This window comes from Microcaecilia unicolor, chromosome 9 (genome assembly GCF_901765095.1).
Source record: "Microcaecilia unicolor chromosome 9, aMicUni1.1, whole genome shotgun sequence".
Classification (NCBI taxonomy): domain Eukaryota; kingdom Metazoa; phylum Chordata; class Amphibia; order Gymnophiona; family Siphonopidae; genus Microcaecilia; species Microcaecilia unicolor.
Genome location: NC_044039.1, coordinates 1,325,639 through 1,340,688, shown reverse-complemented (window position 1 = coordinate 1,340,688; position 15,050 = coordinate 1,325,639). Strand labels below are relative to the sequence as shown.

The 15,050-nt window shown below is 43.1% G+C and overlaps 1 protein-coding gene across 1 annotated transcript in view; it reads left to right on the top strand.

Annotated features, from left to right (window-relative positions):
- The window catches only part of KDM7A (lysine demethylase 7A), an 83,840-nt gene extending 69,107 nt beyond the window's left edge, over positions 1 to 14,733 (top strand). Inside the window, 6 exon segments of the mRNA XM_030214130.1 lie at positions 899 to 996; positions 6,179 to 6,309; positions 6,435 to 6,610; positions 11,341 to 11,423; positions 12,733 to 12,988; positions 14,120 to 14,733. Coding sequence (XP_030069990.1) covers positions 899 to 996; positions 6,179 to 6,309; positions 6,435 to 6,610; positions 11,341 to 11,423; positions 12,733 to 12,988; positions 14,120 to 14,214 — 839 coding nt within the window. The 3' untranslated portion in view covers positions 14,215 to 14,733.
- The last annotated feature ends 317 nt before the right edge of the window (positions 14,734 to 15,050 follow it).

The following is a 15,050-nucleotide window of genomic DNA, read 5'->3' as shown; positions in this document are numbered from 1 at the left end:
ATGTGAAACACACACTCTCTCTCTCTCACACTGTCTCACATACGCACTTGCACACACTCATTCTCACAGACACACTCGCACCCAGACTCTCTCTCACACACACACACACACTTGCACATTCACTCTCTCTCTCTCTCTCACACACAGTCACTCTCACATACACTCTCTCAAACATACACACTCCGAGGAAAACCTTGCTAGCGCCCGTTTCATTTGTGTCAGAAACGGGCCTTTTTTACTAGTCCTTTAATAATCCACTAAATGACAAATAGACCAAAATGGCAGTGATTGTCCAGTTTACAAATTCCCATAAGGAACCCAGTCCTCATCCCCCATGTATTATCACCTCTTAGTGGAATTTTAAAAAGCATGGGATAAACAGGACTAGATGCAAGAAGGGAATGAAATGCATAACAGCAATTACAGCCCTATCTTTTTTTTTTTTTTTTTCCTGCTGCCTCTGGGAGGCTATTCCAGCCATCGTATTTTCAGATTTGTTCCTGAGCTCTCTGTTAAGATGCCATTGTCATTCAGTGTGGGGAATGGTCTGCTGGCAGAAACTTGGGGGGGGGGGGGGGGGGGGAAGGAAGGTGCATGTGAAAATGTTATGGTAAAGTGTTGTCAAGTGATTTCCCTGACCTAGTAGAACATCTGCCTCACAAGATAAGGCAAAATAAAGTTTATCCCAGTTCTTTAAGCAGGTGTTCTTTAGGAGTAATTTCATAATGCGTTCACCTCCCAAGAAATCAATATTGTGCATCAGGTAAGGTAGCTGCAGAGTTTTTCCACTAACATGGATATCCCCATCCCACTGTAGCTCAAAGATTGATTTAAATGTATGCTGAAAACCTTATGGTATTTGAAATCTGTGATTCTTTTGTGTCCCTCTCTTGCACAGAGTTCTTTGAAAGTGTGAAGACTGAGCTCAGGAATGGATCCTCAGAATACTCGGATATTTCAGATTCAGAAGACTCGGAAACCGATTGCACTATCCAGGTGAATCTGTTGAAGAAAGCTGTGTAGACGAAGGTGGCAGTGGTATGAACAGTGGCAGCAGAAGTAGGAGGCTGGGGAGAACAGCAAATGATGGAAGGGTGGCTGGGTTTCTGCTGTGGAGTTCAGTCCCATCAGTGTTACTTTTAGTGAAATCTAGGGAACAGTTGAAGGTTTTTCAGTAAGCCTTTGGAAATGTTGGTAAGGAGGTTTTTGTTTTGGGAAGGGTTTTTGTTTTTATTTATTTCACTTGTATCCCACATTTTCCCACCTATTTGCAGGCTCAATGTGGCTTACAAAAACTTGTTGTGGCATCGCCATACCAGGATGAAATATACATTTGGTGTTACAAAGAAGTCAAGGAAGACAAGAGGATTTGATCAAGCAGTTGTAGAGAGATACATTCTGACTCAAGTTGGAAGATATTGTGTTATAGTTAGCTATGGGTTCTCGTGGTAGGCTTTGTCAAAGAGGTAAGTCTTCAGAGATTTGTGGAAGATAATTAATTCGTTGATCGTTCTCGTGAGTTGGAAGTGCATTCCACAGCTGTGTTCCCATATAAGAAAAGCTGGTCGCGTGTGTTAGTTTGTATTTTAATCCTTTACAACTGGGGAAGTGTAGGTTGAGAGAGGTGCAGGAAGAATTTTTAGCGTTTCTGGGTGGTAGGTCCACTAGGTCTAGCATGTAGGTCAGGGCATCTCCGTAAATGATTTTATGAACAATCGTGCAGATCTTGAACGCGGTATGTTCTTTTAGTGGGAGCCAGTGTAATTTTTCTCAGGGGTTTTGCACTTTCATATTTTGTTTTCCCAAATATGAGTCTAGCTGCGGTATTCTGGGCTGTTTGAAGTTTTTTGATGGTTTGTTCTTTACAGCCAACATAAAGTGCATTGCAATAGTCCAGGTGACTTAATACCATTGACTGTACCAGGTTCCGAAAAATGGCCCTTGGGAAGAAAGGTTTTACTCTTTTGAGTTTCTACATGGAATGGATCATTTAGATGAGATGATGTGGCTTCTTCCAGAAAGGCTTGGTAATTGTATGTGTGGTTTTTAGGATATGTAGAGGTGAAAGCTTTTTAGACTTGCATATAGGTTAGATGAATGTTTTGTTAAATTGTCTGTAGTGTGTGTCGTGGTCTATTTGTACTTATAATTGGGCAAAATATAAAGGATATAAAATAAAAGGTGGGAAGTGCAGCTGGGGTGTCAGATATCCCTAAGTGGTGGTAGGAAGAAGCAGAAATGTCACTGTTGGAAGGGGGGGGAGGGACTGTGGATGAATTGCAGTGTTGAGGGCCAATGAGTAATGATAGATGGAGGGAATGTTTGGGTAAAGAGTAGGGGTAAGAAGGGGGTGGCAATTCTACTGCAGAGTCACTGTGATTTCTTTTGCCAATTAATAGATTATATAACTTAAGAGGGTTTATTTGTAAAATTTGTTATACCGCAATATTGCTGGTCATCAAAGCAGTTAGAACAACAAATCAAATATCAGCCACCAAAAATATGTAAAACATCAGGGAGGGGTAATTGTATAGCAGAACTATAATAAAACCAGAAAATAATAAATGCATTACATAGAATCAACATACGTAAGTATTGACATACTGGGAAAGACCAAAGGTCCATCAAGCCCAGCATCCTATTTCCAACAGTGGCCAATCCAGGTCACAAATACCTGGCACGATCCCAAAAAAGTACAAAACATTTTATACTGCTTATCCCAGAAATAGATTTTCGCCAAGTCCATTTAATAATGGGCTATGGACTTTTCCTTTAGGAAGCCGTCCAAACCGTTGCCAGAGAATGTGGTAAAGGTGGTTAGCTTAGCAGAGTTTACAAAAGAATTCCAGAGTTTAAATCAAATTGGAGAAAAGTTTTCTTCACTCAGTGTGTAATTAAATTTGCTACATTGTAGCTTCATCGCATGCCCTCTAGTCCTAGTATTTTTGGAAAGCGTAAACCGGCGCTTCACATCTACCCATTCAACTCCACTCATTATTTTATAGACCTCTATCATATCTCCCCTCAGCCGCCTTTTCTCCAAGCTGAAGAGCCCTAGCCGCTTTAGCCTTTCCTCATAGGGAAAGGGAAATGGGACTTGATATACCGCCTTTCTATGGTGTTTTGCAACTACATTCAAAGCGGTTTACATATATTCAGGTACTTATTTTGTACCAGGGGCAATGGAGGGTTAAGTGACTTGCCCACAGTCACAAGGAGCTGCAGTGGGAATTGAACCCAGTTCCCCATGATCAAAGTCCACTGCACTAACCACTAGGCTACTCCTCCGGGAAGTCGTCCCATCCCCTTTATCATTTTTGTTGCCCTTCTCTGCACCTTTTCTAATTCCGCTATATCTTTTTTGAGATGCGGCAACCAGAATTGAACACAATATTCAAGGTGCGGTCGCACCATGGAGCAATACAAAGGCATTATAATATCCTCATTTTTGTTTTCCATTCCTTTCCTAATAATACCTAACACACTGAGCAGAAGGTTTCAACGTATCATCAACGACGAAACCTAGATCCCTTTCTTGGTCGGTGACTTCTAACATGGAACCTTGCATGACGTAGCTATAATTCGGGTTCCTCTTTCCCACATGCATCACTTTGCACTTGCTCACATTAAACGTCATCTGCCATTTAGATGCCCAATCTCCCAGTCTCGTAAGGTGCTGTTGTAATTTTTCACAATCCTCCCGCGATTTAACGACTTTGAATAAGTTTGTGTCATCTGCAAATTTAATTACTTCACTAGTTACTCCCATCTCTAGGTCATTTATACATGTTAAAAAGCAGCGGTCCCAGCACAGACCCCTGGGGAACCCTACTAACTACCCTTCTCCATTAAGAATACTGACCATTTAAGTGTTTTCTATCTTTTAACCAGTTTTTAATCCACAATAGAACACTACCTCCTATCCCATGACTCTCCAATTTCCTCTGGAGTCTTTCATGAGGTACTTTGTCAAACGCCTTCTGAAAATCCAGATACACAATATCAACCAGCTCACCTTGATCCACATGTTAGTTCACCCCTTCAAAGAAATGTAGTAGATTGGTGAGGCAAGATATCCCTTCACTAAATCCATGTTGACTTTGTCTCATTAATCCATTCTTTTGAATATGCTCTGTAATTTTGTTCTTAATAATAGTCTGTACCATTTTGCCCAGCACCAACGTCAGACTCACCGGTCTATAATTTCCCGGATCTCCTCTGGAACCTTTTTTAAAAATCGGTGTTACGTTGGCCACCCTCCAATCTAGTATAGTGGATGACCAGAATAAAGACACTTATGTACCAAAGAAGGATCTTATACTGAATTCTGCTGGCCACTGGAAGCCAGTGTTACTCAGTCAGTAGTGAAGTGACATGATCAAACCGATTAGCTTTATAGAGTAATCTCACTGCTGTATTCTGTAAAAGCAGAATCCGTTTAAGGGTGTATTGAGAAAGACTGATAAAGAAAATTACAATAATCTGATTCATGACCAAAGCATAAGAACATTAGAATAGCCATATTGGGTCAGACCAATGGTCCATCTATCCCCGTATCCTACTTCCAGCAGTGGCCAATCCAGGTCACAAGTACCTGACAGAAACCCAATTAGTAGCAACATTTCATGCTACCAATCACAGGGCAAGCAGTGGCTTCCCCATGTCTATCTCAGTAACAAATTATGGACTTTCCAGGAACTTGTCCGTACCTTTTTTTTTTTTAACCCAAATACACTAACCGCAGTTACCACATCCTCCAGCAGCGAGTTGAGCTTAACTATTCTTTGAGTGGAAAACTATTTCCTCCTGTTTATGAATTAAGGTTTGAGTGTGTCCTTGTCAAGATAAGAACTAATAGATCTGATCATCTGTAGTGCTAGAAAAACTTCAAAAACAAAATATATGGACTGAAAGATAGTGTGAAAAGGCACTCCTAACAAACAAACAAACAGTTGTATGTAACTTAATAGAAACATCATTAATTTTAGGAACAAATAATAGAGAAGAGATTGACGTAGAAATCCAGATGCACTCTGTCTTCATAAGTTATTTTCAGAAAACCATGACATGACTCGAGAGTTTTTGTGAGGGGCCATTTTGAAAGGCTTTGACTTCAGAATGCTAAAAAGAGTACTTGTTGAATCATTGCTTCCTCTTTTCTAACCTCCCTGCCTCTGTTTAAATAGGAAAAGTACTGGGATAATGGCACCCTTAGTTTTCATTCACAAGTACCCAGGGATTCTTCCCCTGTTCTAATAGACTTACCTTCTCACTGTTGCTGGTTGGGAGCCATACAGCAGGCCTGGATCCACTATCTTATATCGTGGGCTCTAAATCTGGCCACTAGGTGTTGCTCCGAACAATTCCCTTTTTCCACCCTCAATGCAGCAACCTAAGTACAAAAGGCTGCGGTGGCTAAGAAAGCGCACAGAATGTTGGGTATTATTAGGAAAGGGATGGAAAACAAACACGAGGATGTTATAATGCCGTTATATCGCTCCATGGTGCGACCGCACCTCGAATATTGTGTCCAAGTCTGGTCGCCACATCTCAAAAAAGATACAAAGGGAGAAGGTGCAGAGAAGGGCGACGAAAATGATAAAAAGGATGGAATGACTTCCCTATGAGGAAAGGCTAAGAAGGTTAGGGCTCTTCAGCTTGGAGAAAAGGCGGCTAAGGGGTGATATGATAGAAGTCTACAAGATAATGAGCGGAGTAGAGCGAGCAGATTTGAAGCATTTGTTTACACTTTCAAACAATAATAGAACCAGGGGACACAAGATGAAGCTAGAATATGGTAGATTTAAAACAAATAGGAGAAAGTTTTTCTTTACTTAGCGTGTAGTTGGACTCTGGAACTAGTTGCTGGAGAAAGTTGTAGCAGCGGCTGGCCTTATGGAGTTTAAGGGGGGTTTGGACAGATTCCTGAAGGAAAAGTCTATTGAACGTTATTAATTTCTTTTCTTTTTTTTTTTTGTTTTTGCCAAGTTCTTGAAGCCTGGATTGGCCGCTGTCAGAGACAGGATGCTGGGCTTGATGGACCCTTGGTCTTTTCCCAGTATGGCGGTGCTTATGTACAAAATATTAAGTATATGGCTTAATTTTTTGCACTAAACTGCGGTAGGAGTTGTGTAATATTGGTTTACATATTCTCATGTCATTCTTTGGGTTATTCCAGCAGAAAGGTTCCTCAGAAGAGGATTCATCGGAAACCTCAGGTGATGACGAGGAGGAAGCCCTTTCTGTAGAAACAAGGGACTCTTCTCTGGTCAGGTCGCACCAGTCCAGAATACAGACTCCAAGCAACAGGTAATGTAGACACTTAAGGATGCTGTGAAACAGCTAATAACTAACATAGAAAAGTTTCTGTCTGAGTTTTACACATGATACAGAAGCAATCTTTGACAAAAGAAAGTGCACTTTTTGTTTTTCAGGGAGTACCCTACCTCAGCCAGCATGGAAGAGGAAGCTATTCAGGGCATGCTGTCAATGGCAGGATTACAGTATCCCACATGTTTACCCATTCGCCTAGGGTGTACAGAAAGAGACTCTCGGGAGTATGGTAGCAGCCCACCAATGCCCAAGGAAGAACAGGAATCGGTGCAACATGGTGAGGAATTAGTCGTCATTTAGTATTTAACAAAAAATGCATTCTCTGAGGTCAAGCCGGAGTCATATTCTCACAGCTGGATGACGTCATCTGATGGAGCCCGGTTCGGACACTGACTAGTGAGATCAAGAACTTCTAGCAGCGTCCCACCGCGCATGCACTGGTATCTTCCTGCCTGACAACATGAGCATGGGTCTCTCAGTCTTTGTTTTTCCATGGAGCAGGGAGAACACATCTTCGTGTTCTCCACAAGTGCAATTTCTGTTTTTTGTTTTGTTTTATATTTTGTGTCTTCTCATGTGAGTTTTCAAGTCCTCTTGGATATTTTTCACTTTATTTTACCTTTTCTTCAGTTTCCCTTGTCATTTCTTTCAGTTTTTCAACCCTTGAAGTTTCCTTTTTTTCTCGTATTGCTAGGCCCTTACAGGCCACAGCCCCTACCTCAATTTGAACACTGCCTCATTTTCTGGTTCAAAATTGAATAAACTCTTCAATTTTGAACCAGAAAATGAGGCAGTGTTCAAATTTGGCCACCACTTATATACTGCAGCGGTATACATTCATAAAAATACATCCATAAAATCAAATAACATACAATACACACAAAACAAAATATATCAAATACAGCAGTGGTTTTGGGTTGCCCTTCACTTACAATTATTTCAAATATTAAAAACCTGAAAGAACAGATGTGTTTTTAAAGCCTTCTTAAAATCCTTCAAGGAAGAACTAAAGTGTAAGGTGCCTGGAAGACTACTCCACAAAAGTAGACCTGCAATTGAAAATGCACATTTAGATGTTTTGGGATAATGTATCTGTCTCTGATCTGAAACTATAGCTTTTCTTTCACTAGTAGATCTTAATAACCTTTCTGCAATCTCTTTCTCAATGTCCAAGAAAACCCCCGGTGGCTTCAAGAGGTGTATCCAATGTAATCGGGAGATCTCCACAACTGGTGCATCAGGTACCTTGGATCTGACCATGAGCCTAACTCTTGTTCTCTGTTTGGAAATGCAGATGAGGACACAGAGAGCTTTGTAGTTCAACAGGAAAAGCTTTTTGGCTCCTCAAAGGCAGATAAATCGACATTGGCACCAGAAGCTTCAGTCTCGATGGCTGCCAAGACTTCAGCATCCACTGGGAGTGTACCGGCATCAAGGAGGTTTTCCGCCTCTCTTGACACTAGGCACAGAGAGTAGGCCCTGAGACTGGTCAGCATCAGACCCGACACCGAGAGCACGTATGGGTTTGATGTCATCCTTGTCAGCACTGAAGGATCACGATGCTGTGCATCGGGGGAAGCCCAAGAAGCATAGGCTTCAGTACCCGAGAAGCACCAGCATGGGAAAGAGTGCTCCCTCTCCTTGAAAGAGGTGCTAATGCACAAGTTTCCTAGCAGCCAGGTCCCCACTACTGCTGTGACACCGACGCCTTTCTTCTGGCTCTCCTGCCTTTATCTATGCCTTCCTTCGATGAGTGATTCTGAGCTATGCTTAGGGAGGAGCTGCTCAGGCATAGAGGGCATTTGCGCCAACTGCAGATCAAATCCAGGTTCTTTCTGAGTCTCTTTCCATGCGGGTGGAGAGATCCTAGACCCAGCACCTCAAAGGGGATCAACGTGAGCATTGATCCATACATTACCGCTCTTGACATCGGGGGGAAGAGGCTTCCCCAGAGTCAGAGAAGTAGAGCTGTGCCTCAGCGCTCTTCGGGACGTGAACATGGGTCCACTGAGTTGAGGCAGGCAGAAACTCATTCAGTATAATCTGAACATAGTGAATTCAGAGGAGGCCCCACATTTCTTCTTGGAAGAGTCTTATAGGATGCCTTCTAATCCCTCCTCACCTCAAGAGAGCCGTAAATCTCTACCTGTGTGTCTCACTAATTTTATCAGGGAAATGGCTTCTGCCATTCCATTTAAGTTAGAAACAGAGGAAGAGCCCACGTCTCCTCCTAAGGAAGGGGTCACTGCACCATTGCACCCTATCCTTAAGGATGCACTGATGAAGAACTGGGAATCTCCCCTCTCAGTGCAGGTTGCAGCTAAGAAAGTAGATGCACAGTACCGTATCCAAAAGGCTCCTGGATTCAAGAGGGCTCAGCTGCCTCACCATTCTCTGGTGGACAAATCCGCTCTCAAACGAGCTAGGAGCTCCAGGACTCATGCCTTGGCACCCACAGGTAGAGAGGCCAGGACACTGGACTTGTTTGAGAGGAAAGCTTTTCAGGCCTCTGTGCTCGTTGCCCTATAGTAGGTACTATTTGGGCAGCTTATGTTCTAAAATGAGGGGAGATGAACTGTAAGACTAGACAACGTATGGTAGGTAAGGAGGGTGGAACTACAATCTTTGATGGGGGGGGTGGAGTACAGAAGCAAGGCTTCACCAGAGGTCAATGCAGTCCTAAGGGGAGGGGGAGAGAGGGGAAAGAACGAGATTAAGGATAGGAATCTTGAAATAAGGAAGTTGATCAGGCTTGAATTGTGCTAGAGTAGGGGCTGGCAAAGGGCACAGGAATAGTTCCAGAATTTGGGACCCTGTACTGAAAATAGTGTGGTTGTGTTCGTGATTGAGATTCCTGTAGCTTGGCACATTAAGTAGATTCAGGTGGGCAGATCGGAGAGCTCGTGCAGGAGAGTATGGAACTAGGTAGCATGCAAGGTAGGAAGGTTCTTCAGAGGTGTGGTGTGGGTCTTGTAATCTAGCAACAAGATTTTGTATGTGATGTGGTGTGAGGTAACCAGTGAGCATTTTTGAGATGTCATGTTACGTGATAGAATTTCTTTCTGTACTTGCAGTCTTTGATCTGCAGTACACTAAGTCTTGCAGATTCTCTCCCACAGGAGCAGGCCGCAGAGCTTCACCAGTTGGCTAGCAAGCAGCTAGAGTGTAGAAAATATCTGGCCAGGGGCACATATGGTGCCTTTGATAATAGCTTCCAGGTTCAGGAGAGGTTGGCGGAAGTTCCTTGCCGGGTTGACAACTTGTTTTGAGGTAAGACCTCATAAAGAAACATACTGACACCATCCAAATTCTCAGCACCCTCCAGCTGTATCCTCTTCCTCAAAGAGGGTTTTGAGTGGGCCAAGCTGACAAACCTACTATTCTCAAAGGCATAAGTTCCTGCAACCCTACTGCTCTACTGCTTGGCAGCTTCAATCCCAGTGTTCTCGGCCTCGCCAATCCTGTCCTCTGGCGCCCCAGTCAAAGCAAGGGATAAGCTTTTGACTGGCTCCAAAAGAGCTTAGCCACACTCAAAGTAACCATCTCAGGCAGCCTACCAGTAAGGGGGAGGCCAAAATTGTTTTTTTCATCGCAGGTGGCACCTTGTAACCTCCGACTAGTGGGTTCTTCAGAGTTCATCTCGGTTACGCCCTGCATTGGCGTCAGACCACCAAACTACCCACAGAGAGCATTGTCACACAGCTCTCAGCACAAGCTGATGCTCGTAGAGGAAATCTCCATCCTTTTACAGCCAGTGTGGTTGAACCCGGACCGCCAAGAGAAGAAGGGAAGGTACTTCTTGTCCCATCCTAGACCTAAGCCTACAAGAGGCTTGTATCCTGCCAAATCCGGTAACAAAGAGGGCCAAGCATAACAATCATATAGGTACCAAATGATAAAGTATTAACTTGTGTATAACTATACAAATCAATCTCCTCAATTCAGAAAATATACTTTGCAAAAAGATAAGTTTTTTTTTTTCAACTTTCTGTGAAACAGATAAGAGGAAGAACTAATATCCAGTAGAAGAGGATTCCAAATTCTAATGGCCTGGAAAACTAAAAGATTGAACATATAGTGATTTATATTTTACACCTTTCAAAGATGGTAGCTGAAAAATAAGACGATCCACACTGTCACCCTTAAAAGAAGTACCTGCTGAAGAAAATAAAAGAAAGTCATCCGGAGCAACATCATATAATGTTTTTAAAACAATTTGTGCTTCTATAGGGAGCCAATGAAGACCAGCAAATAATGGGATCACATGATAAAACATTTCCTACAAATCAGCCTTAGCTGTTTTCAGTAATTTCTGTGAAATACCCAGATATAGTGAATTACAATAGTTCAGAGATGACAAAAAAACAGCCTGAACCAATACTCTGAAATGCTGAGAAAAAAAAAGATGGAATTAAACATAATTGCTTCAGTTTAAGCACAGAGAATATTATTTGTTAAATAATGGGATCACTTGGTCAAATATACTCCTTTCTAGTAATCAGCCCAGCAGCTGTGTTCTGAGTCAACTTTAGCATCTTCAGTAATTTTCTTCGGAGCTTAATTCTCCTTGCTGGACCTGTTCGTGATGGACTGGATTCCCATCATTCCTCTTGGCCCACCGGGACTTCTGTTGCCCATCTTCGTCTCCCTTACCTTTCCCATCCAGCTTTCCCGCCCTAACTATTGACATGTAATTGTAACTGTATTTATTTTATTAGTTCATTGTAAGCCGCTTTGGGGCTGCAAAACTGCGGCAAAAGGCGGGGTATAAATGTCCTAAAATAAATAAATAAATTTCTGTGAATTACAGTAGTCCAGAGATGACAAAAAAAAACTTGAACTCTGAAATACTGAGGGGAAAAAAAAGATTGAATTTTACACTTTGACAACAGAATTTAATATTGTGTGCAGTATGGATTCTGCTTCTCCTGAAATTTTCTGTCTGTAAATTTAACATTTTTCTAAGGTTCATTCATTGTATTAAGTAGGCATCTCTTGTCTCCGTAGGCTGCCATATAAAGGGAGAAAGAGACTTGAGAATGTCAGTGTGGGTCCGACAGCTGGATACAGCTCCCAGACTACATCCTGAGGTAAGAGAAGCCATCTCGGTGAAATGTCCTTTACAGCTCTTCACGTACATTGTGTAAGTCCTGACTCCAGGTCTTATAGCTAAAGTGAGAAGCAGCTGCCAACACGGCAATGCAATTAATGTCGCATGGCAATGAATTCCTGCATTTCATAAATATATCTCAACCTAATTTTCTGGGCGTGTATAGAGATTGGTTCCACACTGCTCCAGCTGGCCCCTAGCGTCAGCCTTGCCTCATTCAAGAAGTGCCCCGCAAGTATAACCTGAGCTCGCTTTGGCCCTTGTATGTCTGGTCAAAAAAACAAAAACATTCTGTCCCAGGCCACCAGGTGAGCTGTTCACCTACAGATCTGGTACTGCACACTTTTCCAGAAGGCTTCAGCCTTAGGAGTATCTTTATGTTCACATTGTTTCCAACAGTCTGATGAAGCTTGTGGGTACCAGTGTTGAATCCTGTCATGCATCAAGTACATTGGTACAAAAGTTTAAAATTATTCTTTTGCACGGTGGCAGCACTTGCTACTGTCACAAAAGCAGTCTCCATAGCATCCCACATCCACTCAAACAGCTCATAAGAGATCCCCAGCTCATGTCCCTACTTCTGTCGGTGTTGCAAGTCAGGTAGTGACAAATCCCTGAGAGAAGAATGCAATGCAGCCAAAAAGTGCCTAGTTTTCCAATTCAGTGTATTCACCAAATTAATTTACCTTGTAACAAGTGTATCACATGGCAATGGCCATAGTGAAGCTCCCGAGGGAGCTGATAATCCCTAGCAAAAGGCACAAAAGTATCATCATCCACAAATTACCCCAGCCTCCCCAATCCCCTGGACTGAGTTATGACCAATAGTGCTGTACCTGGAAATTGGAAACTCTGGATGGGCACCTGATGCATCCCAAATCTTCAGTGGGCTAGTGTCACCCCCCTAATATACAATGACAGCTGGGGAGCCACTTAAGAGAACCGAAAGGAATCTGCCCCACTAAATTCTGCTCTGTGCCTGTCCACAGTTTGTAGGGATGATTCTGAAACCACTCTGTGGTGGCACATCACTGAACTGCCCTATAATACCATCGCATGTGGAGGACCCTTAACCCCACCTGTCAACCTTGTTCGGAATAAAACTTTTCCTAGAAAAACTCAGTCGGTACATTTTTAGCTGTACTATTTTGGTGTTTGAACATTTGCTTTCATGTTCTGTTTCTGTTTAGGTTTTGTAAGTTTTTTTTTTTTTGGGGGGGGGGGGCGGTATTTTTGCTCTGAAGATTATAAATTCAATTCTAAAAAAAATAATGCTGTTCCTCCTGCAGGAGGCAGGAAAACCTCCAAAATGTGTTAAAAAGGAAGGCTCGACGCCTGAAGCGATTCAGAAGAGTCAGTCAAGTAAGAGCTTCATCCAGAGAGAGAACTGGAACAAGAAGTGCCTGATAGCAGGGGAGTGTCGGCTAAGCCATGGCAGCCTTAGTCCAGAGAGGTCGTGTACGGAGAGCTCTCCATCTCTGCCCCTTCACCCAACCAAGAGACCTGCATCCAACCCACCCCCCATCAGCAACCAGGCCACAAAAGGTATAGTGCTGCAGTTTCAGAACTCAGAGTGAGTGCCATGTCACCCAGGTGTTGCTCCCAGAATGCGAATGTTGCAGGCCGAGGGCAGAGCTTTACTGTGAATCATTAGAGCAGTGGGCTGAGAATTGTTGAAGCCAGGGCTCCGATCCCATTGTCGGTCCTTGTGATCTTGGAAAATCATTTAACCTTCCATTGATCAGGTACAAATGTAGACAGAGAGTCTTGTACAGCTACTGGAAGCAAATAATGACAAATTGCAGGGCAAAATCACCAAAAAGAATGATGTATGTACAGGGTCAGACCACTGGTCCATCTAATCCAGGTCACAAGTACCTGGCAGAAACCCACTTAGTAGCACTAGTCCATGCTACCAATCCCGGGGCAAGAGGTGGCTTCCCCATGTCCATTTCCAGATAGATAACAGCTCAGAATATATAGATGGAGGCGATGTTTAGCAGTGGTCCTTAGTTAGGCTCTAACTTAAAGCACTTATCTGTATGGTGCTAAGGTGTTTTAAGGGGGTCTTCAGTTAGTGTTGCTGATGAAAATTAATGGATGGGGACTTGTATATTTAACAGCTACAGCTAAACATATGAGTTCCTTTGACTATGGGGCCCTAACCTTTCAAAGGTACGATTTAAAAATACAGGTCAGTCAATGGATAGTCAGTTCGAGCCAGTGAATGTCCAGGTATGTGTAGTCATCTGGAAGTGAACTGGGCAGCAGCCGCTATGAAGTTAGAGCTCCCTTTTTGCTGCTTAGCTTGTGCCGTCTCTGCCTGGGCTCTTCTGCAGTACTAACTACACTGCCTGGCCATTTGGCACTATTCAATGGCCCTCCCTCTTCATGGCTGCTGAATATTGCTGGTGGGCTATGTTACAGTGTAGCACGTCTGAATTTCCTGTTAGCAGGTGCTGGATAAACTGGGAAGGAGGTCACCCTTAGATTACAGTATACTTCTATACCGCTGGTAACTTACAATAATTAAGAAAGCAAGACAGTGTCTTGGGAAGCAAAAAGCCAGAGAATGTCATTCCAGAGCTTTTACATTTTTCTTCAATAAGAAAAAATAACTGAGCATCAAAACAAATCAAACTCGCTCCAGTGACTGACTTGTCTTTCAATCTGCAGGCAAACGGCCAAAGAAAGGCATGGCAACGGCGAAGCAGCGGCTCGGCAAGATCCTGAAGCTAAACAGACACAGTCACACACGATTCTTTGTTTGACGTCACTGTTGCCTTTTCTGAGGGTGGCAGGGCCTGGAGCTGCTGCTGTGTCTCGACCAGGGTCGCAATGCCTGAAGAACAAAGAACCCTCCCCTCCCCCCCTTGCCATGCCATGTCATGCTGTGCTGTCACTGTGCCCCACCTGCTCAGCAATAACCAGGGAAGGGGGTGGAGGTAGTCGGGGGCCAGGGTGAGTCTCAGCTCATTCTGTGAGGTGGTGGGTGCAGAGTAATAATTTATATTCCACAGATTTTTATTTGACTGCTTTCTCATTCATTCACTCAACATTTTTTTTTTTAAATAACTATTTATTTGGATGCCTTGTGTAAGGTCTCCGTTGGGGTTAAGAGTTTGGGAATGTGAATGCCGCTTTGTGTCTGAGCCACATTACTGCAGCCTGCTGTGGCCTCCGCATTATTCAGGGTTTAAGCTTAAACGAAGAGGAAATGCTTTCTTTTTAATTATTTTAAATTAAGATGTGATATGAAATTCATATTTTATTTTATATTTTTTAATTATTACCAGCCTTCTCCCCCCCCCCCCCTTTTTTTTTTTCTTTTTCTGACAAGCTACTGCTGTGGTTTTTGCAAGTGGAAGTTTGTGTACATTGTGTTGTATCTCCTCCGCTGCCTTCTATAATAGCAGCAGGTCTCTGCTCAAGCGCAGCCTTCCATAACTTTCTCCCAGCAGTAGGTATAATCAGCTTTGCACAGAGCCACTGCACTGCAAATCGGGTATCAATGCTTTGGTGAGAGAAGCTGTCTTTTGTACCCCCTTATTCAGTTCTGCTGCTCTGGGTCTCTTCTCTGTAAGTGCCACTGCCTCCTGCTGCATAA